Source organism: Panicum virgatum, chromosome 3K (assembly GCF_016808335.1).
Source record: "Panicum virgatum strain AP13 chromosome 3K, P.virgatum_v5, whole genome shotgun sequence".
Lineage (NCBI taxonomy): Eukaryota > Viridiplantae > Streptophyta > Magnoliopsida > Poales > Poaceae > Panicum > Panicum virgatum.
In genome coordinates this window covers 51,270,049-51,295,864 of record NC_053138.1, presented here as the reverse complement: position 1 = coordinate 51,295,864, position 25,816 = coordinate 51,270,049, and the positions used below count along the sequence as shown (strand labels likewise).

The 25,816-nt window shown below is 42.8% G+C and overlaps 4 protein-coding genes, 1 long non-coding RNA gene and 1 other non-coding gene across 7 annotated transcripts; all 6 read right to left on the bottom strand.

Moving 5' to 3' along the window:
- Positions 1-1,153: 1,153 nt before the first annotated feature.
- Positions 1,154-3,770, bottom strand: LOC120699514 (40S ribosomal protein S9-2-like). The gene is made up of 3 exons (XM_039983521.1): positions 3,618-3,770; positions 2,346-2,727; positions 1,154-1,609 (listed from the first exon to the last, which is right to left on the bottom strand). Exons 1-3 carry the CDS (start codon positions 3,643-3,645, stop codon positions 1,432-1,434), a joined length of 588 nt encoding a protein of 195 aa, XP_039839455.1. The 5' UTR covers positions 3,646-3,770; the 3' UTR covers positions 1,154-1,431.
- LOC120701668 lies at positions 2,153-2,235 on the bottom strand. The gene has a single exon (XR_005686229.1). It is a non-coding gene; the product is annotated as a small nucleolar RNA Z161/Z228 (small nucleolar RNA).
- A 398-nt stretch (positions 3,771-4,168) lies between the features above and the next one.
- Positions 4,169-8,090, bottom strand: LOC120699513 (pentatricopeptide repeat-containing protein At3g29230-like). The gene is made up of 3 exons (XM_039983520.1): positions 6,112-8,090; positions 5,650-5,890; positions 4,169-4,718 (listed from the first exon to the last, which is right to left on the bottom strand). The coding sequence occupies exon 1, from the start codon at positions 7,951-7,953 to the stop codon at positions 6,241-6,243; it is 1,713 nt and encodes a 570-aa protein (XP_039839454.1). The 5' UTR covers positions 7,954-8,090; the 3' UTR covers positions 4,169-4,718; positions 5,650-5,890; positions 6,112-6,240.
- Positions 8,091-8,155: 65 nt separating this feature from the next.
- LOC120699512 lies at positions 8,156-14,045 on the bottom strand. Of its 2 annotated transcripts, XM_039983518.1 has the most exons (11): positions 13,873-14,045; positions 13,441-13,749; positions 13,075-13,152; positions 12,415-12,971; positions 10,743-11,324; positions 10,497-10,651; positions 9,841-10,043; positions 9,574-9,707; positions 9,192-9,493; positions 8,978-9,081; positions 8,156-8,650 (listed from the first exon to the last, which is right to left on the bottom strand). In XM_039983518.1, exons 2-11 carry the CDS (start codon positions 13,718-13,720, stop codon positions 8,580-8,582), a joined length of 2,466 nt encoding a protein of 821 aa, XP_039839452.1. In that variant the 5' UTR covers positions 13,721-13,749; positions 13,873-14,045; the 3' UTR covers positions 8,156-8,579. The 2 variants fall into 2 exon arrangements, with proteins under 2 accessions (XP_039839452.1, XP_039839453.1); XM_039983519.1 differs by lacking the exon at positions 13,873-14,045 and having other exon boundaries at positions 12,415-12,978.
- Positions 14,046-18,618: 4,573 nt separating this feature from the next.
- LOC120699511 lies at positions 18,619-19,511 on the bottom strand. The gene is made up of 2 exons (XR_005685465.1): positions 19,262-19,511; positions 18,619-19,174 (listed from the first exon to the last, which is right to left on the bottom strand). It is a non-coding gene; the product is annotated as an uncharacterized LOC120699511 (long non-coding RNA).
- A 1,368-nt stretch (positions 19,512-20,879) lies between these two features.
- LOC120699510 (transcription termination factor MTERF15, mitochondrial-like) lies at positions 20,880-25,513 on the bottom strand. Its single transcript, XM_039983516.1, has 2 exons — positions 24,234-25,513; positions 20,880-23,574 (listed from the first exon to the last, which is right to left on the bottom strand). The coding sequence occupies exon 2, from the start codon at positions 22,727-22,729 to the stop codon at positions 21,578-21,580; it is 1,152 nt and encodes a 383-aa protein (XP_039839450.1). The 5' UTR covers positions 22,730-23,574; positions 24,234-25,513; the 3' UTR covers positions 20,880-21,577.
- Positions 25,514-25,816: the final 303 nt, after the last annotated feature.

Below are 25,816 nucleotides of genomic sequence, written 5' to 3'. Positions count from 1 at the left end.
TCCTCCCCCTTTTTTCTACCCTGACAACCAAGCTCCCGTCTTCCATGGTCTCAATCCGCACCGTGAAACTCAACATTTGTCTTTTATGTCAACAATATCCCTTTGAAAGTCAAACATCTGACTTTTTAAGGAGAACATTCATCAGTTACTCCCTCCATTCAGTTTTGATTGATATATTTCCCTATGGCACAATGACCAAGGGCACCACAAGTGTGCTTATCAATCTAATAAATGCAACAGACTTTTTTGTTGGTCCTCTAATGTTTTAATTGAAAACTCTTTGTAACTAGTGCTATTTATTGTCACAACCCATGCCAATAGTAAATATAGCTATCATTTTTGAACATTTAAGTTTTTGAAATATAGCTATAAAGTGAATAGAGGGAGTACTTTGCTAGCTCAAAGATTGGTCTCAATTGATCAGGTTTAGCCTCAAGGTATTGAAAAATGTCTCAATTTCCTATCCTATACGGTGCCTGTTTTTTTACCGGTGATAGCTTAGATCATGAGATTCTTACCTACACAAACCGGATTGCAACATGTGAAGATGTTATCAAACACCATCCTTTTTGTGGAACATGTTAGCAAACATCTTGAATAGCCGTAAATGTCAGGCAAGAGGACACCGAAGAGGCAATGAGTGGCGGAGTTACGGTTAGAAAGAGCAACAATGGCGACTGACATAACTAAAAACAAGCTCGTAAAAGAGATGATGATAGTGCGGGTACATTCTCATAAACTTTAGGATCCATCCTTTTGTCAAAAATTATCTGCGCCTTACAGAACTTTTGTCCACATGCTGCCTCCTATCAGACTAACCACCGCTAGAAACAGGTAATAAGGTCCGATGCAGAGATTCACCGTCGAAGCATCAATAACTTTCATTGCAACCATAGGATAATCATTCCACATTGCCCATTTTGCTTCAAAGAATCCTCACAAATAGGATAATTGCTCCGATAATCTCCAACTCTAATGACAGTACACACGTTGCCAAACACACGCAATACAGGCATGCTACAATGAAAACAAGATCTGAATGGTACTCAGCTCTGCTCTTACAGTACAAATAAAAACCACGGATCAATGTAGCACCTCGACAAGATCCCCTCAAGGGGTAAACACCATCATCCAGCATCTATAGAAAGGCAACTCAAGCAGATTATGTGAACTGACTTGGCAAATCATAGGTGCAGAGAAAACAGGTACAGCTTTGATGACAACAGAAGTTGAAACGCAACATGATTAAACATCTTCAAACATAGCAGCTAAGTATAGGCTAATAACACTGCAAGGCAAAACGATAAACATCCGTGATGCCCAGTCAACACAAGGGACTGAGCATCAGGCCACACAGCTAAGAGCTCAAGATACCAACATGTTTATGACAACTAGATAATATTAAATCAGGTAACGGCTACTGGTTCATCCTCACTCCTCGTCCTCATCGCCGCCGTCGCCGCCACCACCGCTTGCCTTCTTCTGGTTCTTCCTCTTCACCCTGCCTGGGGGACCTCCGCCGAATGGGCTTGACAGTGAAAAGTCAATGTGCTTCTCAGACTCCACCCTCACCATGAATGACGGGACATTGACAATTTGCCTGCCAACCCTGCAATCAGGTTCCAAAGAACAGAAATTCATCAATCGATTCTTTGCAATGTCTGGTGAACTGCATTCACAAATAACCACACAAAAAACAGTTCCAGATGTTGCACGACAGTAAATCCATGACAACTAGACATGTTGTGCAGTATTTAACAAATCATCATTTCAAATGTCAGGAATAGCTTAACATATCAACCTATAATGTTGATAAATACATCCAGGGGCTATTAGACAACAATAATGTTCATCAAAATCTATTAGACAAGGCAACACATCCAGGGCACAACCAATCTATAATGTTGATAAATACACAATAATTAAAATCTATTGGTAACATATGCACAGTCCTGTATCAAGTAATAAAATAGTCATACACAAGCAGGAACAAAAGGTTCATCAAAGGAGAAAAAGGGGCATGCAAGTTACAGCTTTTGTTTTCAGTCAATGACCAATTAACCAAAGAAGAATCAAACTAGTTGGTATGTTCACATTTCAGAAGTATGAAAATAGTCAATGCTACTCTCTACACCCTATTAAAACAAAAAAGGGGCTTCAGAGAATAATAATTGCATCATAAGGGTTCTCAGAAGACCATTGTGAGATTACTTGCATATTCTCATCATTAGGCCCATGCTTTAGTTATTCTGTCCCGCACCCAAAGTTCAGATCAAAATAACAATATAGTGCTAGCTAGACCAGGACTTCAAACAAATTCATAACTAGGAGCCACTCAAGCATACCTGATGTGGCGTTGCTTGATCAAGACACGAGCATGGTGGATGGACTTGGCCATGCCAGCCTTGAAGACAAGAGTCTGAAGGCGCCTTGCCAGGAAGTTCTCAGCAGTGAGGGCAAGGACGTAATCAAGCTTGTTCTGACCCTCAGCAAGCAGCCCATAGCGGTTCATGCGGCGGAGCAGCGCCTCACCCTCAAAGATACGGCGGGGGTTCTTCTCATCAAGTGTGAGCAAGTGCCTTGCAGCATTACGGATCCTGCTCAGAGCATACTGGACCCTCCACAGCTCACGCTTGCACCTCAGCCCGTACTCACCGACGAGCTTCAGCTCAGCATCAAGACGCTCCTTCTCATAAGGACGCCTTGGCTTCTTGAATGTCTTACCATCTGCAAAAGAAATGTTTCAATATAAAATACCAAGCTGAGGATATTAATGGGACAGCATAAGAAGAATCTTATGGATAAAAGAAAACTCACATCAGCCAATAGCCTACTAGCAGAGGACTATTGTAAAAAACCTATATGCCGAGCGTGGTAGGAAAAAAGCATATAAAAGAAATATCATGAACTAAACAAAAGGGCTCAATTATACCAATCAAATACCAAAGCAGCATCTATAATCCAATTCCATTACTTTTTTCAAAAAAAATCCAATTCAATCAGGCCAATGGAAATTTGTACACAAAACGCCTCCCAACTCCTAAATCTAATGGGCCAGAATGCTATATCTATCAGACGAATTTCCATATAGAGCACCTTGGAGAAATCTTGCTCGGGAACAAACTTTAAACTAAACTGTCACCCCATAAAACACAGCTACCCGAGAAAATCATTCACAAACGAGACCACTACACACCTTCTCAATAACCCGAAGGCTAACTCCACCAAGAAACACAGTCGACTACTTACGCACCTGACTCGGACCAGAGATGGTTTCCAAAGCCAAAGATCACTTCCCACGCCACGAATCAGAACAAGATCAGCGCGCTACACACACCAGATCTACAGACACGCTAAATCCTCTGACGAACTCCATGCAGCACCACCGCGACACCGCAGATCAAGAGCAAACCCTACCCTACCAGCCACGACCGCCTACCAAGCCCTAGCAGGGAAGGAACAACCGCGAGCGCGCCGCGCTAAGCCTACGCACCCCCGTTAATCGGCAGATCACGGCGTCCCCCCGCCGCAGCGAGACCGAGGACCGGAGGAACAGGAACGGAGAGAGCAACGAGCAGAGAGGTTGGGGGCGGAGGGGATCTCCAGCGCGGGCTTACAGTTACGGTAGAAGCTGACGTGCACCATTGCTGGTGCTCCTCTCCCTTCCCCGCGCCCTCGCCTTCGCCCCCTCTTCTCCCTCCGCCGCGCCGCCGCTTCTGTGGTGGAGTCGCTGGGAGTGGTGTGAGGTCGCCGAAGAGAGCTTTTATACGCGACCCCCAAAACCCTAGTGGGCCGAGCACGTTACGGGCTGAATGGGCCGGGCCTGATTGGCAGCGCACGGCCTGCAGGATTCTGACTTAATGGGCTGGTCGCTCGCTAATCTCAAGGCAGAGAGTCCGACGCGGTAATAAGGCAGATTAGTGTCCCTAGCTTTGTTTGTTCCTAAAAAAATCTCATGAACTTTTCGAGGTGTTATTTTGTCATCCTACATGTAATTGCTAGGCTCAAGTTGGGACCTGGATCGTGCCATTGTTTAACTTGATATTATACCCTCCTACGCAGTTCTGGACCCGAGCCTTAAGGCCATGGGAAAAAAAATGCTACTGCGCTTTGGACAGTACCAATTTCAGCAGAAAATATAGAAGATCAGAAAAATGCTATTCCGCTCTGCACAATACACAATCTGTTTTTAAATTTTTATCATCCGATCCGTACATGGATGCACTCGTGCACAGTCAAACTGAACCATCCACAGGGCCCCTCACCAATTCAGTCTTACGAAAAAATGATAAATGCCATGAGGACGAAGAAGAACAACAAACGTCGTGATATTTTGTGAGAGAGAATAAGCCGAAATAAGACAAGCCGAACCGTGGTCAATGATAGCTTATTGGAACCTCAAATTACCTTAAATTGCGAATCCCTGAACCCGTACTGTCTAGTGCTACCAAGGTTCGCCAAGCACCATCATTGCGCCTATCCTTGATGCTGGAAGCCTCCATGTCCCTCTGCTCTGCAGACACAGGAGTACAGGACCAACGGATCGTGATCATTATGTATGTTTCTTGGACAGAGTTTCGGAGTGGATTGGAGAAGCTGTCACTAAGATACTCAAACTGCCTAGTCCATGCCACTTATGCCGATCATGTCAGAGGAGGTAGAGCTGATGCCAAACTCGGATTTCTATGCTGCATCTCCCCCTTGAATGCCACAAGTTCCTGCAAAGAGAAGAACAGCTATGTAACTCCATATTTCGAAAATGACTGAAGAACCATGTTCTGAACACATTTTTGAATTCTGGCTTTTAAGGGCCTGATTGGTTTGTTTCTCAGTTGGGCCAGGCTCACACCACGGAACCAGGCCACCGTCAGCCAGGCCCGCAGCATGCATCTCCACCATGTTTGGTTGATTGGTTCGTTCCAGCCAGGCCACATGAAGAATCCCATTGGTTGCATGCATCTCTGGCAGCACATGCATGCTAACAGTTTCGATCGCCGCGTGCCCGCGAACTTGCACGCGCGGAGCCCCTCCCGGGAAACGCCCGATTTTCCCTTCTCTCGCGAACCAGGCCCCGGGACGCCTTTTGCATCTGACCAGCCAGGCCCTACCCGAGGTCCAGACAACCAATCGTGCCGCGCTTGCACCCCACTGGCCTGGCCAGCCCATATTCGGGTAACCAATCAAACCCTAAATTTCAATTGCAGCATCTGCTTACCGCAGGGGGCAACGGACTATTGACAGTTTCTTCCCTAAACTGTAACATCTATTACATATCCTTCCCCACTATGTGCTAACTGTTGATGGCTAAACATTCTTGTTTTGAATCTAGTAACATCAAATTGTCAACCTATAAATGTTTTTATATATTGATAGTCAAGGTTAAAAAAATGTTTGACCGGCAGAAATCCTAAAATGATATGTATTTGAACCACAGGGAATACTTTTTAAAAGCATTCTATTCCTGTTTTTTTTTAAGCCCTACACTTTTATTATGTCTCTTCATATATGCTTCTTTGATTCCCTATTCTTTAGCAAAATAACAAAGCTACTTTTTTACCAAGATGTAAAAGAGCAATAAGGACTAGGATGTTTCAAATGTAAAACTGCAAGAAAAATGTTCGAGGACAAGAAAAGGTAAAGGAAAGTTACCAGAAAACTCTGAAGTCTGAACATGTCCAGCCTCAGGAAACTGAACTCAAGCAACAAATCATGTTTCTTTTGCCAATTTTTCTTCTATATAGCTTCTCCATAGTTGTGTCAAGACCAAATCATAAATTTTAAGTACTGCATTAATCCTGTCTTAAGCAAAGATCCACGGCTCTTCATGTCATCTCTACTAGAGATTCAACAAGCTTCATCCGTGTGAGAGCAGTTAAGAATTAATGGAATCCTGTATCATGAAACATACACAACATAAATATGTTCTGAATATCTGCTATTCAATTTAGCAATCTCTCTACAATGTTTTAATGGCAAGATGAACAGCCCTTCTGCTCACTCACAAGCAATAAAATCTTTTCTGCAGTGCAGCATTATTTCGGACACTGTCTTTATAATATTGATTGTGTAAGAATAGGCAGTTCTGACATAAATTAGATCATAGTAACATACCTTGACTGGGGTTATGTCCTTTTGCGTCATGGATTCTGAACAGTACATCTTTCATGTACACATCGCTGTGTATTCAGTCATTGTGACATGAAATCGTCCTTGATATCACCCTCAAAAGCAACATAAACTTTAAGCCGGTTGAAGATACAGATGCTCAAGGATACTGTAAATCTTATCAGAATTAGGGTGGCTCAAGTCCCTCATCAAGAACTCATGAACAACACTGTCCACTTCAACCCAGCTGCACCCTGCCGTTTTGTCAATACCCTTCCCTCTCATCGATTGCCTCACAGTTTCAACAAAGTCCCATTGCTGACCACGAGCCAATGTGTTCGCGAGGAGTATATAAGTTCCAGGATTCCTTGGTTCAATTGTAATGAGTTCTCTCGCTGCGATCTTACCAACTTCTACTTGGCAATGTTTTCTACATGCATTGAGCAAGGCTCCCCAGACTCCTGCATGTGGTTTCATTGGCATTGTCTGCACTAAGAAGTATGCTTCTTCAATGAGCCCAGCTCGGCCATATAGATCCACCATGCAAGCATAGTGATCCAGGGATTGCTCAATTGCATAATTTGTCCTCATGGACTCAAAGTAGTGCTTTCCGTCGTGAACAAGTCCGGCATGAGCACAAGCTGATAAGACGCCAAGAAAAGTAACGGAATCTGGATGTAACCCTTCCAAAACCATCTCATTGAAGAGCTGAAGTGCCTCTCTGACATGTCCATGGTGCCCAAGAGCAGTGATCATCACATTGTAAGACACTGTATCCTTCAGTTGTGTCTCGACAAACAGCAAATGAGCCTGGCTGACACTACCGCATTTGGCATACATGTCAACCAACGAATTCAGCACGTGGCAGTTCATCTCGACGTAGCCTTTTTTCAAAAACCCATGAACCTGTCTTGCAACTGACAAAGAACCAAGCTGCGCACAAGCGGACATCAGCACAGCCATAGTCGCAGCATCAGGTTGGAACCCTGCATGACGCATCCGATTGAACACCCGGACTGCATCAACCCACAACCCCTCCTCCGAGCAAGCAGAAATCATCATGTTCCAGCTATTCACACTCCTCTCCGGCATCTCTTCAAACAACTCCCTCGTGACACCAGCCTCCCCCTGCCACAGGTACCCCGTCATCATCGTGTTCCAAGAGATCGGCTCCCTCTCTGCCATCCCGTCGAACACCTCCCGAGCAGCCGCCACGTCCCCAGCCCTGACGTAGCACGCTACCATGGTGTTCCCCACCACCACGTTCTTCGCAGGAATTTCGTCGAACACCCTCCTCGCATCCGCCACCTGACCAAGGTTACCGTACATGTCAACCAACGCGGCGCCCACGTGCGCGGAGCGTCCCAGCCCGGCCTTCCCCAAGAACCCGTGCACCTGGAGCCCTTCCAGGACGGCACGCAGTGCCGAGCAGCACCTGACCACGGAGCTCGCCGTGAAGGCGTTCGGGCGCGGGTCGCCGCGCCGGAGCATGAGCCGGAACAGCGCGAGCGCCTCCACGGCCGCTGACGGCGAGGAGGACGACGCGTGCTTGGCGTAGGCGGCGATGGTGGCGGTCCAGAGGTAGACGTTCCCGGAGGCGGCGGGGAAGGCGCTGTCGAAGACGGCGCGGGCGTGGCGCGGGGAAGGGGACGCGGCTATGAGCGCGACGGCGGCGCGGGCGGGGAGCGGGAGGCCCCGGAGGAGGAGCTGCACCTGGAGCTGCCTCGCCGTCGCCGGGGTCGTCGCGCGGCGGGCGAGGCCGGCCACGAGCGCGGGGAGGGCGCCGGCATGCAGACGGCCGCAAGGCGCCGGCAGCGCCGCGCCGCCGCCGCCGGCACTGTGGCGCATTGGTGCCTTGTGGGCGCGCGGGTACGGTACCTGTGAATTGTTCTTGGTTCAATTTTTAAAAGAAATTAAAATGATTGCAAATAACGATATTTCTTAGGCACGAACAACTTACAAAAATTATTTTTTTAATAAATTTAATTTTCCAGTCCTTGACAGCTGCGAAACTGTACCGATGGATTTAACAAACAAGAGCGCTGGCAAAAATCGGAAACCATGACGATTACTACTACAATGAAAACGAAAAGGGATCCACTGATCCACATGTTTCTCCTCCAATACAATTCAATGTGGGGCCGTATATGGTACATCCGCCCGTGCAGTAACACGGTTTACATGTAATAACAGGAAAAAAAACATCACAGCAAAACAAAACCAAAAAATGGCATCAAAACTAAGCAACACAACATTACAAATTTCATAAACCTGTGGAGTTGACCTGCCCTGTCTATGAATGGACTTTGGGAAATCTAAATTAGGTGTTGTGCCCGTTTCTCCGTTTATGGCAGCGGCCATTCTCACCTATATCTGCTGAAATTTTGGCTCCAAGATCATGCCCTTGGAGCGCCTATGTCCAGATCCAAAAGAAATGAACAACATACTTGCCTAGTATGGCTTCATCTCGTACCCTAAGACCTTCCAGATGAAATGCCAGAAGTAGCATGTATCTCCAAGGAATGCTCCGGTATGTAGGCAAGACCTGCAAGAGCAACGATCAGTTCTCAAGACTGAAAAAATTAAAAGATATATATAATGACATGATTCAGATATTGAATGTATTTAAGACATGGTAGTCTGAACCCACTGCGGTAATATTTTTAGTTCACTTCAAGCAAGGAAGATTCCTCCCAATATCTGGCAGCCAGTAAGAAGAATTATAGATTCACTAATCAAAATTGGCAATTCTGCATCTAGCAGCTAAGGTAGCACTTATTGTGTTAGCATTTGGCAACGAGGAATTCTCATTTAGCTGCTAAGTGGGCACTAATTTGTGCATTTAATTCTTTTTTTTTGTCATAAGAATTACCTTTCTCCCTTGCAGTTATTTGAAGTGTATCAAGTGTAATGATCCCATCTGATAATGGAAGCAGCTCAAGTTTGACGGTGGTGCTCGAACGTGGAGGAACACACCTGTTAGCCACATCCACCACACAAGATGTTATTCCACAGTGTTTTGGAATAGTAGCACAGTTGCACGTTAAGTCTTTTTAAGTATGGAAATAAAGGGCAAGGTTGAATACCCTAGGGGCACTGCACTTTGCAACCACAGATGAGTGCAGCCTGAAGCATTACTTATTCTATTTCCTGCATTGTCACTTTCTTTTGGAGACGTAGCCAGGACAGAATTCAATCTTCGAAAGCCAATTTCCTGCTTTCCCAACCCAGATCTTTTTGACGACTCATTAACACCATCATAAGAATCATTTGGTGTAGGTGGAGCTGAGTTCAAGGATACAACTGATGAAGAACCAGATGCTTCAGGAGCAAGGACAGTTAACGTAAGGTTTTCGGATGTCATATTAGTAGCTTCAAGGGTTAATACCTGGAAGGAAACAATATATTACTGCAGAAGTGATAAATGGAGAATTTGCGTAACAGTAATCAAAGAGGTACTGCAATAACCTGCACAGGGAGTTGAGGAACTCGAGCACCCAGGCTTGGATTTCTTAAAGACAGTTCGGATGATACAGAGATCATAAGATCGCTAGCTGCAGAGAGTCGCCAGGTTGTGGCTTGCTTGAAAAAAAGTTTTGATTCTACAGAAATCAAAGGGCTGTGAATCAGAAATATCCACTACCAACCTGTAAGGTGTTCCCTAGTGAACTGAATTTCTGGGAACATAAATAGAACTAGGTGTGGCACAAGCCCATGAATCACCAACAGTTTTACCTGTGTAATTGCAGCGATAAGATACCAGTACAGCATACTGGTCACTTAGAGCAACATAGGGATCAGCAACCTTTGGTGTAGTATTTAAAGTAGCACCAGTCATCGTTGGGAGTGACAAAGCCGGAGGTGCATCACTGTTGGTCCTCCGTTCCCTTGAGGACATAGTTGCTGGCTTGAGAATAAAAGAGTGTTCCTCGCCCCTCCTATATAGATAACAAATAATGCATAATACTTAAAACAATGCTCACCTCCTTTCAAATTTATTACGAGCAGACAACAATAAATTGAATCTGGGAAGAGGAAACATCAACTATGGAACTTGGTACATTCCAGTATTCAAGAAACCAATATTCTAGAGAGGAATAAATTTCTTATTAATGAAATCACGCTGTTCTTCAACTCTACATAAAGCAGCAATAGCAGGTAGGTCATCAGCAGAATCAATGTTCAAGAAAACGCTAGGCGCTACGCAGGCGCTAGGCTGGCGCTAGCCTATTGACTAGCGCCTAGGAAGGTTAAATGTAGGTTAAATGTACATTAAACGTAGGTTAAACGTAGACGTTAGGCCTCCGTTTAGCGTTTAATCAAGATTAAACGAAGTTTAATAACGTTTTTTTTGAACCTTGAGCAGAATTAATGAGAAAAGTTGCATATACCTGAGTGCTAGATTTGGCAAGCTGTGACCATGCCCAACCTCAATACTAGCAATTGGTAATGACAAAGGAGCACCTCCTTTGGATGCCTCCTCAAATACGATAGTAATTGCATCAATGAATACAACAATATCTTTCGCATGAGTAGGAGCAATGTTCTGCAGTAGGAATTCACGATATAAGCATTATCTTTGAAATATTAACATGCGAAATGAAAAAAGAATGGATGCTTTCATATATTCAGCACACCTTTACTGTGACGCACAAAAGATTTTCAACAGTACATTTTGCAGCAAAAGAATGAACCTCAATTGGTTGAATGATTTCAACTTTTCTCCGCCATCTTCTTCCCGGTAGATATACGCCTTCTAGACCACAACGTACAGAATACCTTTCAGGTTCCAAAGGAACTCCTCTAAATGAAAGTTGCCCATCATTTATGATATCAGGGGTTTTTGCAGGCTTTTCAGGCATAAATTCTTGACTTTCAGATATTGATGGTGGCCTTATGTTGTTGGGTGTCTGAACAGAAGAAGCTGAAGGCATGGAGTAGCTTCTGAAGTTAAATATTTGAGACCCAGTAGAAGAGTAAGATTGCTTGTGTGATACACTTGGATTGAGAGTAGGGGGCGCTAAAGAACGAGGCGGTAATGTGCGATCTAAAGGGAGCAACCAACTAAGCAGCTCCCTACATGGATCATCATTGCTGCCAGAAAGTCCATCCATAAGATTCTCAGGCTTACAGTTGCTTGATATACTTTTCTCAAACTGAAGAACTTCTAGCACAGGATCTTCCAGTTTGTTAACGCCAACATTCACTTGCAAAACAACCTGCATCCTTCCAATAGAAAACATGACTGTTGAATCAGCATGCATTTAAACAGGGAGAATTAAAATACATTACATGGATGAACAGCTAAATGGTAACAACGTTAACTTCTTAAGTTTTAAACAAGATTATTATTTTTTTTAAAAAAAGTCATGCTTGTCTCTGCAAATAATAAATTACTTTATTTGGTACTTCCATAGATGATTCACATAGATTTCATAAAAATGAATTAACGAATAAAGTAAATTTCAGAAAATTACACTGCATAAGGTTACAAAAACACAAACTACATGAATCAATTTCACAAAAGTACACTTTTATTGACATTCTATATAGCTAAACTACCCTTTTTCAGTAAGTAAAATTGCAAAACTAAACTTCTATTATTATATTGTATCGAAACTGAACATTTGATGTTTTAAACTCTAATAAAAATGCAGTTTTATGACATGGTATGACAATATATGTGCACTGCTGCAATATGAAGTGAAAATGGAAGTATAATACTATAATGTTCTGAAATTGATTTTAGCAGTGTAGTTTTGTGATTTTGATGTCAATAAAAGTGTATTGAAAAACTGGTTCCAGAAGTGTAGTGTGTAGTTTTGCAAAATTTATTCTGACCAAGAGTAGTTTTCTGAAATTTACTTTACAGAAGTCAATGTCATATTTAAAAATTTTCTGGACACATCTCACTTGTAAGACTGATCATTGCTGCCAAGTAGCACTGGTGAAGCAGGTGTTCTTCTGGGTCCACAGTAGACACCACTTTATCATTGGGCTCCCAAGGCAATGAAATGATGAATGCCAGTTATTACATGTTTGCTCTTATTATGTGGAAAGCTATTTACACCTACCAGCATTTAGTAAAAACCCATTTAGGAGCAATGTTGCTTAATGAAATCAAAGGGATAGGTGTAACAATCTAAATTAACATGAATATCTAGGTAGGTGCCTGATGCTTGGTTAAGCTTAGCTTGAAGTATAAAACTTGCAGTTATTTATGCGACGACCATATTCAATTATCACACAGTACAAGAAGTTGTAGCATATATGTCGCACGGCAATAAAAAAGGACCATTCAAAACATACCACTATGTCTCCATTCTGCAGAGAATAACACTTCACAGTATCTCGAGCAACTCCCCCAGATGTGCTACCATCGAAAATCCCTTTATCAGAAACGGTGTTGTAAATATTACTCCTTGAAGCTTTACTATTTCCCTGGCCATCTGATCGTCCGTCTGACATCTTAGTTGTGGTTGCTCTTTTTTTGGACCACAGAGGTTCATCTGACTCTGCGATCCGGACAAAAAAATTGGATTCGCTGAATCTTCGCAGCATAAGTTCTATTTGCTGTTTATGATCTTCCATCTGAAGGAGAGATTGAGTCTCCAAAATATCATGTCCTGAAGGAGAGGCGTCACTATTGAGTTCAACACTCTGCATATCATTATCAACATCCTGACAGCCATTTTCTCCAGTTGTTCCATTATCATGACCATTTGCATTGGCATGACTAAATTTATCCGTGGAGTGTTGCAAAGAATTTCCATTCTTAGACATCACGGCAGCGATTCTGAAGGGGGATATAACCTGTATATCTTGCTTAGAAGATGACAGGCATGCCAGTATATGAACCTGCTCGCCTGATAACTGAACCAAGTCAATTCCAGAAAATGGGTTACAAGTAAGATGCAATAGGACCAGACATCTGAACTGAAGTCACAGCCTCACAGGGAAGAGACATACCTGGAAAAAGGAAGGAACGGTCCAAAGTCCGCAACTGCAACATTTCTGAAACATCATTCCAATTATCAGGGATCGACTCTGTAAACAAATTATGGATGTTAGCAACCATCAGTAGGGACATTAAAATGCTTTTGACAGCGTTAGGAAGCCACCAATAGCAATTCAAAAAGAAAACATATAACTGGCCTTAAAGCATTTAGCACGTAATTCCTGGTGCTGACTCTTCCGCACTCAAACCAACTTGACAAATCAAGGTGGTAAAGATTAAAAGAAATTACTGTAGCTTATATTAACCGCATGCAGATGAAGGGTGCAAACAATGCATTTCTCACACAAAATGGGACAAGCAAGCCGAAGGCACCCAACTGTACGGAATCGTGATCCACCCTTCGTCCTCCGCGACGTCAGTGTGCGTCCCCGGCAGCACCGGACCCTTCGAATCTAGGGACCCGGAGCCCGCACCGGGCTCCCCAGGCCCATTACTAGCAGCTCCATCCTCGCCGCGGGCGGAGGGGGGCTGGTACGAGTCCTCCGCGATGATGAGGCCCTCCAGAGTCGTGGCCGGCTTCGGCGAGGTGTCCTCCGGAACCCGCGGCAGCTCGGGCGCCGCCGCGGGCTGCGCGGCGGTCCGGTAGAGGAAATTCATCGGCCGGCGCTGCTGCTCGAATCCCCTCCCTGCAGGAGAGCAAACAAGAGCGGCGGGTAAGGAGGCGAGATCTGCGCCGCGCCTGCTGCTAATCGGCAGTCAGTTCCACTGAATCTGGCGGAATTTCGTGCGAGCAAGCGAGAATCACTGACCGGCACTGGAGGTGAGGGGGACCAGAGCAGGCCTCCCCCGGGTGGATCTCCGCTCCCGCTAGGCGGGGAGGCGCGCGGCGGCGGGGGGTCAGATCCGGCGGAGAGTGAGGGAGGAGGAGGAGTCAGCCGCGTGGAGGAGCCGGCGGCGATGGGCTCGAGCCCGACGTTCTTTCCGTCCGCGGAGACAGGAGCCGCCGAGCCGGTAAACACCGACGGGTGGGGCCCTCACTAGTTTTTTTTAAAAAAGTTAAAAATAAAGATATTTTTTTAAAAAAAGTTAAAAATAAAGATAATACAAAGACAATATGTTTGTGTGTAAGTGTAATGTAACCATGCTTCTGTCTTCTGTGCAGTTTCTGTCTTCTCTGCAGTATAAGGTCAGTCTCAATTTATTGACACAGTTACCTAGACTAGACTGTAATCTTAAGAACTGTGTCAGTAGAGTGTCGTGGTGATGACACTCCTCTCATATTTCATGACACTCCTCTCTACTTTCTCCACATATTATTGGTACATGTTAGTAAATTTAATGTCCATGACACTCTTATGACACTCCCACTGAGATTGGCATATGGGAGTTTCATGGGCATAGTTACCTAGACTGAGAATTAGATGTGTCAGATGAGTTTCATGGTGATGAAGCTCTCCTCACGTTCCATAAAATTCTATCATTCTCTCTCCTTGCTATATCAGTAAAATTGATAATATTTAATGTCATGAAATCCTTCATATAACTCTCATTGAGACTGATCTAACTGTGCACGTAAATTATTTAAGACCGCCTGCAAATGTAAGCTTGTGCACTAGCTCAAAATTTATCCTCCTCACAAAAAAGATAGCAAAAGGTATCTTCAATAATTTATCTTATATAGCGGGCTATAGGATTTAGCGGCAGGGTCCTCAAAACGCTATTAGCGCTGCTAAAGTCCGCTATAGCCCGCTATAGCGTGCTATTTTGTACTACAATGGTCATAGCGGCAACTCCGCGAAAACCATTATATCCCGCTATTTAAAACAGTGACAATATTCAAAGTATTTTGTATCTCACAATCTCTCTCATCGATAAAGTGTACAAGTAGAACCCATTTGTCTTTATGAGCTAGCTCTCAAAGAAAAGATAGTACTCCCCCCCTTCCACACACACTTCGTGTAAGCAAAATGCACGCAATCGTCACTACTACAAAAATGATTTGTAAGAACACCTTGATTTTTTTCTCAGGGGCGGTTCAAAATTTCACCCGTTGCTACAAATGGAGCTGAGGTACTGTAGCAACTGACATGCCCCTGAAAATGGATTTTTAGGAATCAGGTCATTTTTAGCGGCAGTGAGAGGGTAACCCGCCCTTAAAAATTCAATTTTCAGGTCACCTCCTAACCCGCCCCTACAAATAATTTTTAAATTTATTTTAAAAATTCATTTAATTCAAAAACAGTATCAACACATATCAAAAAAGTGAAATTTGTACCTTAGGCCTATTTTGATCTATAGAACTAGAAAAAATATCAAAAGCTTATTTCAGTGTATATAGTGATTATAAGTGTGGAAAGTACAAAGTAAGTCTTAAATTGCATGCGAAAGTAGAGTAAGTTATACATTATGGTTTCACACTCTTCACTATTACCTACGTTGAAATATAGATTTGATACTTGTTTTTAAATTTTTACATAGCAAAATAGGCTTACGATAAAAATTTCACCTTTTTTAATATGTTTTGCTACGTGTTTTCATTTAAATAAAATTTTGAAACTTCAAAAATTATTTGTAGGGGCGCATGAGGGCGTCACCTGTCCCTAAAAATATATTTGTAGTGGCAAATGATGCCCGGGCTATCAAATAAAAAAACAATGCTGATAGAAACAATGCTGGCTTTAATGTACTTTCTATTGATGGCCGTTGTGTGTTGTGGAGGGTTAGTTGTGTTTGAGTTTTTCACTGTTTTTTTAATTAACCATGTGGATTATGGGTTTCCGCTCCATATTTCCTTAGGGCACAGCAATGTGTATGTGTGAAGTAGTACTTGTAGATGGATCCCACAATGTGGTTCTTAGATTTTTTGTGCCCACATAATGGTAGGGTCTATATGATCTTCATAAGTGGGCCAACTATCAAATAAAAAACCAATTAAAGCCCAGCCATCTTCCTTTCCCTTGTGTAGAATGAAGAGGAAGAAGAGAGAGAAAACATTTAATTATTGCTTATGGGCAGGCCATATTACTAAAGACTGCTTTAGGAATCTTTTCTATATGGACCACTGCACAATGCTATGGACTGCCTCTTGGAGTGCCACATAGTCTATAAAGACTAGGTTTCTGCACATAGCTGGTGCCCTTATGCATCAAGTCAATTATAAACTCTGTAGTCAGCTATAGATACTCTCAGTCCTTTTGAAAGTTTCTTCGAATAAAAAAGGTTGAATATTCATATACTCAAGTGATGGGAAAATGTCAATTAATTTTCTGTCGACTTCATATTCATGAAAGTTCATGCAAAATTTTCTATCGACTTCTTATTCATGAAAGTGTGTATGTAACTTTATGAGATTTAGGGGTGACAGGGCAAACCACAGATATTAAAGAACCATTATTAAGGCTCTTCTTGTTGTTGTTAAAACTACGATTGTGCTCCCATTTTACAGCTTGGTAATCTTGATTCAGGGGAATTCATTCTGCGATTATATTTATATAGTTTACTTTTTGTGTGATTTATATATTAAGAATCTTATCAATCTGATCTTACTTGAAGACCACCATTTCGATTTAGAATTTACATTTCGACAAACCTTGCTTGGAAGCGTTAAAAAGCTAAAAACAAAATCTGAGAAGGACCTTTTGGAAGTCACAAATGAGTCTGTGTGATGTGCAGCTCCTAATTTCACCAATTTGGAAGCTCATTAGCTCATTTGTTATGCCAAATAAGTCCTATACATATTGTATGCTGAAATTGGATCTGTTTGTAATATTCTAGAGCTCTGAGGGCTATTTTGTAAAGCTGCCTTTATATGACTCTCTCCCAACTCGAGAATAGACATATAGCAGGGAATTGTTCTTCCCCTTTGGGGGTTGAGAGGGGGAGAGAGGAGATTTGAGGGGTGAGGTTTTGATTTACCAAATCTATCCATTAGATAGTGAAATCGGAGGGGATTTGGAGCCTCCCAACCTTGTTGGCTCCATTAGCTCCCACCTCTTGTATCTCCATCTTCATAGTGGATTACTTGCTTGTCGCCGCCTGTGATTTTTTTTCTGTAAGGGGTTTCCACGTAAATCCTTGTGTCTAGCTGTGATTCGATATTTATCTTGCCATACTTGTTGATTGGTTGCTATCTTGCTTGCTATTGGTGCCATATTGTTCAAGTTTATGGTGTATGGATGAGATTGACATATGATGCATGTATGGGTTCTTTGATATGTTGATGATGGAAATTGATGTGTTAATAAGCTAATATCTGCAAGTATGTTTCCATTTGAAAAGTTTGGACAACATCATATCTGATGAATCGAAACTATGAGACTGTTTTGATATATGCACATAAAGTGTTCAGTAAAATGCTTGTGAATAATTAGTTTGTTAATCCCGTCGCTTCCGCTGCCCCTCTGCGCTCACGGTCTGAAAACTGAAAACATGTTTCAAAATACGCCAAAACCAAGATAAACAACTTTGGAACCTCAACTCTGATGATATATTTGAAAGAAGGCCGGCGATAAGATAGTTCCGGGCTCCTAAGTAAATGATGAAAGTGCACATAAGACACCCTTCCAAAACAGCGGTGGAGTCAGGAATGTACTGGACCCTAGAGTGAATCTGCCTGAAACCCTATTCAATCAAAATGTACCGTCCAGACAGAAGCTCACGGACACACACTCTCACCTCCATTCCAAATTGCAAGTCATTCCAATTTTCTTAGAGAGTCAAATTATTTTTATATTTAACCAAAATTATAGAAAAGATTCCAAAGATTATAGCACCAAATAGATGTACTATGAAAGTACATTTAATGAAGAATCTAATCATACTTATTCGGTATCATAAATATTAGTATTTTATTATATAAATTTGGTCAAACTTGAAATGTTTTGACTCTCCAAAAAAGTTGGAATGACTTACAATTTGGAATGGAGACAGTAGATCCCAAAACCCATTTTTATCATAAAAGACTAGCATGAACACCTGTGTAGAACACGGGCTATGATTTATCTAACCCATGGACAAGATAGCAAAAAAGGGCGTACCCAGTGTCGTAGACTTTCTGCACTGTGCGGGGTCTGGGGAAGGGTATGGACAAGATAGCACTCTCAACAAATTCTCCTACGCTGCCTTTCACTCCAGTCATCATCTCAACGGACTGAGCACCTGCAAAGGCACGGAGTGCTATAGGATCCTCCAAACAAAACGGATAAAAATTTGCACTTTCGATTGTACCAACACAAATCTCTCATGCGTGATGGAAGAAAAGTATCCCGAATCCCTTAAAAATTGGTATACCGCCATCAGAAGAACCCAGGAACCTGGGACATTATTGGTAGTGCATGAGCACAATTGTCAACAAGTTACAGATAGTAATAGCCCGCCCAAAATACGGTCCGCATGAAATGGAAAAGAAAAACTGTTGAAACATTACAATTTCTTCTGGATTTATAATTCCTATTCCAAATATACATGTTTAAAAGAGTTAAGAGGTCGATTTTCAAATACCCTTGTTGATTCTCAGCTTTTGTAGGAACAGAAAGTAAATGCTCACGCCACAAGTATTGAAGTAAGGCCATAATCTTAGACTGAAAGCTTAGAATTGGCAAAGGATTGGGCCATACAAACTTAACCATGGCATCATGGTTAAAAGAAGAAATCTGCATTTCCTTACATTATTTATACTTCAAAATGCTATTTTTGCTCCAGCTATGGAAAACCGAAGATGTTTGTTTGTCATGCGCACGCAATTGCAAGCTTAGCTCTCATCATATCATTGGTCAGGCTATCAGATGCTTGTGATGCCAGAAAGCCCTGAGAAAACTACAGTTCACATCAGTGAGTGGCTCTGGGTTACCTGCTCTTCTTTTCATCTGGAGCCACTGGGGTATGATGAATGACGGTTGGTTGCACCGGAAGAGGGGTAGTCATTGAGCACAAATCCCATACTTCCAGCATGGGCGAATTCTGTCTTGTCAATATTTATAGTCTGAATTTTTCAAGGATTCCAAATCAGTGGAGTTCTTAAGAGATAACAGAATGAAAATGGATGTGGTTTTTGTACGTCTTTGTGATCTGTTCCAATCTGGTGCCTCTCTTCCAGTGGAAAGAAGTACATACCTAGTTAGTAACTAGCAATTTTTTACTACACTGAGATAAAAGCTGCGCAGAAGGTCGTCAAGCTCAAAAGAAAAGTGAGCTAATCACCTGCGTTGTTGCACCTGAGGTCGGAGTTGCTTTTATTGCCTGTAGCATTCTTAGGCCTATTGCATGGTAAAATACATCAAAAATCATCAACAATAAGATATAATTGTCATGAACAGACTAGAGCTGAAGAGATTACTGTAGAAGAGAAATGATGGCTCGTATTCCTCCAAATCCTAGAAGGGTGGGATATATAGTTCCTATACATGGGCCTCTAGATGAGCCTCTATACATGGGCTCAATATACTCCAACAATTACCATGCACTGTTTCAGTACTTGATAGATGAAACAGAGAGCCTAAGGCCAAAAGCACCATGGCTATGCACAGTGGAGTTATCTTCATCCCCAAACACCTTTCTTTTGCAGATACAACCACTTCTCTGACTTCTCTGATTCTAAAAGACAGCATGTCTTCTCTTTTATAGCAGCCCGTCATCGAAAAAGAGTAGTGGATCATTGTCCACAACCTTCTGTTTACTTTTGAAGTTCAAGCACAGCTTTCTTGCAAATGAAGTAAAAAGGCAATTTTCAACTTGGGCGATAAAATGCCACGCCAACATCAATCACATGCTTATGGCTGTGGAAGGGAGCTCCTGGCTTTCTAGAGAAGTTACAGGGAAGAATAAACAGGAAAAAAACAAACAACATTTAAAGGTATCTATTTTTATGTGAGCCAAACTTCACTTACTGTATGTTCTTTCTACTTGCTAGCTGGAAGTCCATGCCTACTCTAACAAGGAAACATGGCAAAATATGAAGGAAAAAATGGAGATCCAAGATGCATCAATCCTGAGAGGGCTGATAAGACTAAGGACTGGACATTTACAACTAATATTCGTAGTGAAATAAAAAAAGAAACGTTTTTCACATGAAAATAGAAAATAAAATTAGGAGGTTTAAAGGTTCACTGACAGGAATTTAGGCGGAAGGAGAAGAAAGATGGGAGGTTCACTATGTACCACACAGTTTGTTGGTTTATAGCATGGTATGGTAGAATGCTGGAATATCTGTTGTTCTTCGACTTTTAATTCAGTTGGTTAAACAACCACCAGGTTTCCTTATCCTGAAGTCAGCGATGTGGGCTGAAGCCACGGTAAAGTCAGTCCTTGCACCAATAATTTTCCTCATGTGAAACAGGCTAATGTCTTATCCGAAATAGTAAACTGTACTTACAACAAAATCTCCACGACAATAGAACATTAAAAATGGAAAAGACCTGCCAACATCTTAAATTGAAGTACCTAAGTAAACATCTTATCATGTCTTAAAGAAATATAAATATCTACGTCAAGGTAAATGAATGTAACAAACAATTATTGCTTATTACTGTTGGCAAAAAAGAGATTGAAATTTCACTGATATATGTCGTCATTTCTAGTTCACATAATGAATGAGGCATGTGCCACACAATTTGTACAATTCAAAAGCTCTGAATCTCATCCGTATTGTCTTAGCATACATCGCTCGTTGGAAATGGCTACTATAAAACTAATTTCCAATGAACACAATAACCTAATACATAAAGAGTTTGGCTGTGTGAAGACATTAGGTGGACTAAAGGACAAACTCTTAAACTCTGTTATGTTAAAGCACAAAAGAACAAAATGCATCTGTAAAAAAGAAGAAAAAAGACCAAATAATACATAGCCCATAAAGGTGAATGAATGTAAATGGAAGATTTTTTTTAAAGATGTACTCATAGCCCATAACTCAAACTAATGCTGAACACACATGAAAGGGAAATACATAATGATAAAAATCAAAAGCAATGAAATGCCTGTGAACTAACAAATGGCCCCAATGCATGCAGAAGAGAACTTCTGGGTACCAAGTTAGCATACATAGCTTCTCAGCACAATGTTCTGTTGATCATAAATTCAAAAAACAAAAGTTATGAGCTTCTGCTGCTCAATCCATTTGTGGATACCTTGAGATAATCCTTGCATCAGCAGCCAGCTTTCCTGAATTTGTTATCCACTTTGCTCTAATCAGCATACTATGGTGATCCATTATAACCAAAATTACTCCTCTAAGAAAGGATTTTAATCTTCTCATCTGTGGTGGGACACGTCACTAAGACATATTTGAGAATACCCAATGTGTTCATGTCCATTCACAACAACTGCCATTTTTTGTCTGCAAACAGTCATCTCATGGAACCTCTATCCTACCACAATACCACCTGCAGTCTTGCCTCCTTGACAAGTTCCCTTGACCATGAATTTCTCAACCAGCTCTTCTTGGTTCACTCACAATTAGCTCAAGGCATGCGGTGTTCCGCATTCGAGCGAACTGGTATTCCCGGGATCATAACATACCTAACGAAGTGATCCCACAACAAGTTTCATGTTCGTCACCTCCTCCTGAGTAAGCTCATGCTTCGCCGGTGTAAACAGCTTCCAGAGCCCCGTCGGGTGCCGCCGCCTCACCATTTCCTCCCTCTCCCTGACCAACCCCCCAAATATCCTCTCACATTCCGGGTACGGCTTGACAAACATGTTGTAGAACCTCCTGCGGCTGAGCCTCACATAGTGCTTCATCTCAACAGGGTCCCCGAGCCCGCCGACAGACTTCAAGTGCTCCACCACATTGTGCCGCGGGATGATCCACTTGTCGAGGTTCACCCCCAGGAACTCCGGGTACTGCACCAGCCACCGGACCTCGAACCCCATCGCGCCCACCAGGAACTCCACCTTCCTCTCCACGTCCTCCGGGGAGTACAGCATCGCGCGCGGCTCGGCGGCCAGCACGCGCAGGGCGTCGTGGCGGGTGAGCCCGCGCGCGCGCAGGAGCTCCACCCGCCGCCGGGCGGCGACGGCGGCGCGGAGCGCGCCGCGGGCGAGGACCTGCTCCTTGACCGCCTTCCGGCACCGGAGGTCGCGCAGGAGCTCGAGGAGGCGGGACGGCTCGCCGGGGTCCATGGAGAGGAGCCCCTCCGGGTCGGACGCCAGGGCGGCCTTGATTTCGGCCCCCGGGAGGCGGAGGCCGGCGAGCTCCTGAAGGAGGCGGCCCAGGCGGGGGTGGACGTGGGCACCCGGGAGGCCGCGAAGGAGGGAGGCGGACTCCGCAGCGGTCAGGCCGGCGGCGCGGTGGAGGAGATGATGTAGGCTGGCGGCGGCAGAGACGGCGCGTGGGTGTTGTGGGAGCTGAGAGGCGGCGGCGGCGGCGGCGGCGGGGGGAGGGCTGTTTAAGATGCGGTCGATGCGGAGGAGCTCGCGAGGGTCGGGAGGCGAGGCGGAGGTGGAGAGCGTGGCGGGGCACGGGAGGAGGCGGAGGAGGTGGCGGCGGCGACGGAGGGCCTGGAGAGCGCCAGCCATGCCGCCGGCGGCGGCGGAGATGGACGGTTCTGGCTCCGCGAAGTGATGGCTCTGTGGGACAGGGGAGACTCTCTCTGGACCCACCTGTCGGCGAGATATTTGTGAAATAAAATTCCGGGGGGCGCTAGGAATGCGGTGCGAGAAGTACTCCATCCGGAAAAAAAAGAACTATTAAATGGAAAGTCAAACAGTTATAAATTTGATTAAAGTCATACAAAATACTACTAATATTTGTATCTTTAAATAAATTTAGTGTACAAATATATTAAATGATTAATTTAATAATATTTATTTTGTAATATAAATATTAATACTATTTGATATAAATTTGGTCAAACTCAAAATGCGAGAGTTGCATTGTTTTAGAGACGGATGGAGTAGCTTCTTCGATTTCTAAAGCTAGCTATGCTAATGCAAACCTTAACTCGAACCTGAATGTAAGATTTGGATCCATTTTTTCCCCATCATGACAACCATTCGCAGTAGACACTGAAGCCTTTTTCATTGCAACTTAAGCCTTTCTAGCGTCACAAGTATTTTCAATCCACTATAAACAAAACTAACATGTAAAAAGAGTGAAAAACGGCAGTGTGAAATTATGAAAGAAGGGAACGAAAATAGGTTTGATTCTACAAGGGGCTTTCACAAAATAGTTCGCTGTAAATAGTAATGAGTTTTCAGATAATACTAGCACAATAGCTTGTTCTGGAAAAATTCTCCAGAAAACTTTTTCGCTGGAAACCTTTACATAGGCTCAGAATACTTTGCACGAAGGTGTGAACCAGAGCGCAAGGTGGTCCCTTATTCTGTTCCAAACTATCATAGTCGCCGAAAAGAGGCAGATGTTTTTGGAGGCCCAATCATCAAACACTTCTGAAAAGCTCAAGGAACAGGGGAAAGGTTGACCTCCCCAGTGTTCACTTCTCTTCATCTCTTTGGCTTGTATCTGGTGCCTTCTCTAGTAATCCGGAATTTCGCAATCAATTTTGACTCCCACCCTGAATATCAGATACAGAAACCATCAAATTAAGCAGTGTGAATAAAATTATAGAGGCATCAGGTCCAACTTGCATGATCATCCAAGGAGCAAGAGTTGCTTATGTATCCTCCAGCAAGGGCAGCCTAGTAAATAGAAATGCTACACACATTTTCTGTCTCAGTAAACTAAATAAATCAACTGTGTCCTTGTGAGTAGCCCAGTACATTTTTAATATATTTTTCCGTTGGCTTGGCAGGGGTTCAGTTGCTAAGACGCTGCACCTACAGCGATATAACTATACGGCTTAACATGAGATGACTGGCAAATCATCTAACATAATACAGATGACTGGCAGGGGTTCAGTAACTTTGCTTCTTAGTCAGGAAGAAAGCAAGTTTTTTTTTTGGGCAGAAGGAAGAAAGCAAGTTGGGCAATTATTATCTAACATAATACATATATTTAATCTTTTTGACATGGTGTGGGCATGCTGTATCCTTCTAATATCCCTTGGTTGCTAGCGAAAAGACTAAGTTATTTGCAATAAAACAAATGCTGCCTACTCCATATTCAAAGAAATTCTACCTTGGATATTCACCAAGGCTTGAATATCTAGTAAATTCATTGAAACGTCCATATATAAATTAACAGTCTAGAGGAAATTATGAGGGCATGTGTCACCTCCAATGAAGATTTATTTAGTGTGCTCAGCAAGGGGCAACTATCAATGTGCACATTACTTATGTGTGCAATTTCTTCTGGTCCACCAATGGACTTAAGATCTTCACAACGCCAAATTACCAAATGTTCCAGTGCAGGAAGATTGTTCCTCCAAATGTCTCCAGGAATATATGTTACATACGAAAGCTCAGACAACTGCAAGTATGCGAGGAAAGTGAGGTTCACCAGGCAGGAAGGAAACCATTCGGAGACATCACCACACCTAGCCAAGCAAAGTCGTGCTAGAGATCGTGGCAATGTAAATCCTCTTTGCCATATGAGATTTGGACATTTGTGGATCTCCAAATCTTCTAGAAAAGAAAAGCTTCCAAACCTTCCAGTGGCCAATGACAACAACCCCAAACAATTCTTGACATGAATTTTCCTGATGACAGGTACATAATCAGTTGTCAAGTGGTCATCAAGACTTGACAATCTTTTGCAGTCTTCAATTGTTATCTCAGTAAGTGACTTGAATGTCTGGGCGTTGCTAGTGTTTCCACCGCCAATGTGAGGGTTGAAGATTTCATTGGATCCTCTAAATGATGTAAGGTTTTCACAATTTGTAAAATCCAGCTTCTCCACCGATGGGAGATTATTAGTCCATAGCAACGGAATGGATGTCAGAGAAGAATCCCACAAAGTAATCAATATGAGGGAGTTAAGTCCAAGTAAGCAAGTCACAAAATGATCAACAGATGACCCAAACTGAATTAATGTTAGTTTCCTGAGAGAAGATGGCAATGCCACTAAATTTTGCCAACTGATATTTGGGCACTGACAGATCTCCAGTTCTTCAAGATGACACAATTCACCAAACCTTTCAGTTGATAATGACACTAACTGCTCACATGAACCTATCCTCATCCTTTTGATGGTATGAAATCTGGATGCGAAAACAGGCTGAGACTTGATAATTTTCTGCAATTATTTATACATATGTCGGTGAGGGACTGAAATCCTCTGGAAAATAGTCTGGAAAATGATGCGTCCATGATATTATAGCACTCCTTAAATGTAAGGGACACTAAATTTGGTAACTTTTCTGGCAATAACCAGCTAGGACAGAAATCAACCCCTTGATAACCAGTAACTTCCAAATTTTTGAGGTCGGGATCAGGATGTAGAACTTCAAGTGCTTCCATCAATTCTTGCCTGCAGCTTGCTAGCTGTACTCCTGACGAGGAAATCCAGAAAGAGTACAGTTGTTTATCTTTGTTCAGCTCAGCAACAATGGTATCTAGATATTAAAATTCAATACGCAAATTTCTCTTTATCTTGTTCATATGCTTTAACGCTGTGATTACTTGTCCCATTTTAACCTGAAAGTGCAAACAATTCCCTTCTAGGAAATAATAATTGAAGTTTCGTGATTCAAATTTCTGCAAACTGATCAGATTGCTGAAGTCCATAGGCATGCTTTGGAAACTACAGCACAAAGCATCCATAATTTGCAGATTGTAAAGACAACCAAACGAGGAAGGAAGTGCCTGAAGCTTTAAGTTGCCAATGCTGTACGGTATCTCTGATATTCGCCATTGACT

What these genes read in the sequence shown, in the direction of transcription:
- LOC120699512 (XM_039983518.1), bottom strand. Translation starts at nt 13,720, where the DNA reads ATGAATTTCCTCTACCGGACCGCCGCGCAGCCCGCGGCGGCGCCCGAG. An exon ending in CAAAGTGCAGTGCCCCTAGG is followed by an intron (nt 9,082 to 9,191) that starts GTATTCAACCTT and finishes TGTGGCTAACAG; the next exon opens with GTGTGTTCCTCCACGTTCGA. An exon ending in AATAACTGCAAGGGAGAAAG is followed by an intron (nt 8,651 to 8,977) that starts GTAATTCTTATG and finishes TTGCTCTTGCAG; the next exon opens with GTCTTGCCTACATACCGGAG.
- LOC120699514 (XM_039983521.1), bottom strand. Translation starts at nt 3,645, where the DNA reads ATGGTGCACGTCAGCTTCTACCGTAACT. An exon ending in CGTCAGCTTCTACCGTAACT is followed by an intron (nt 2,728 to 3,617) that starts GTAAGCCCGCGC and finishes TTTCTTTTGCAG; the next exon opens with ATGGTAAGACATTCAAGAAG. An exon ending in ATCAAGCAACGCCACATCAG is followed by an intron (nt 1,610 to 2,345) that starts GTATGCTTGAGT and finishes ACCTGATTGCAG; the next exon opens with GGTTGGCAGGCAAATTGTCA.
- LOC120699513 (XM_039983520.1), bottom strand. Translation starts at nt 7,953, where the DNA reads ATGCGCCACAGTGCCGGCGGCGGCGGCGCGGCGCTGCCGGCGCCTTGC.
- LOC120699510 (XM_039983516.1), bottom strand. Translation starts at nt 22,729, where the DNA reads ATGGAGTACTTCTCGCACCGCATTCCTAGCGCCCCCCGGAATTTTATT.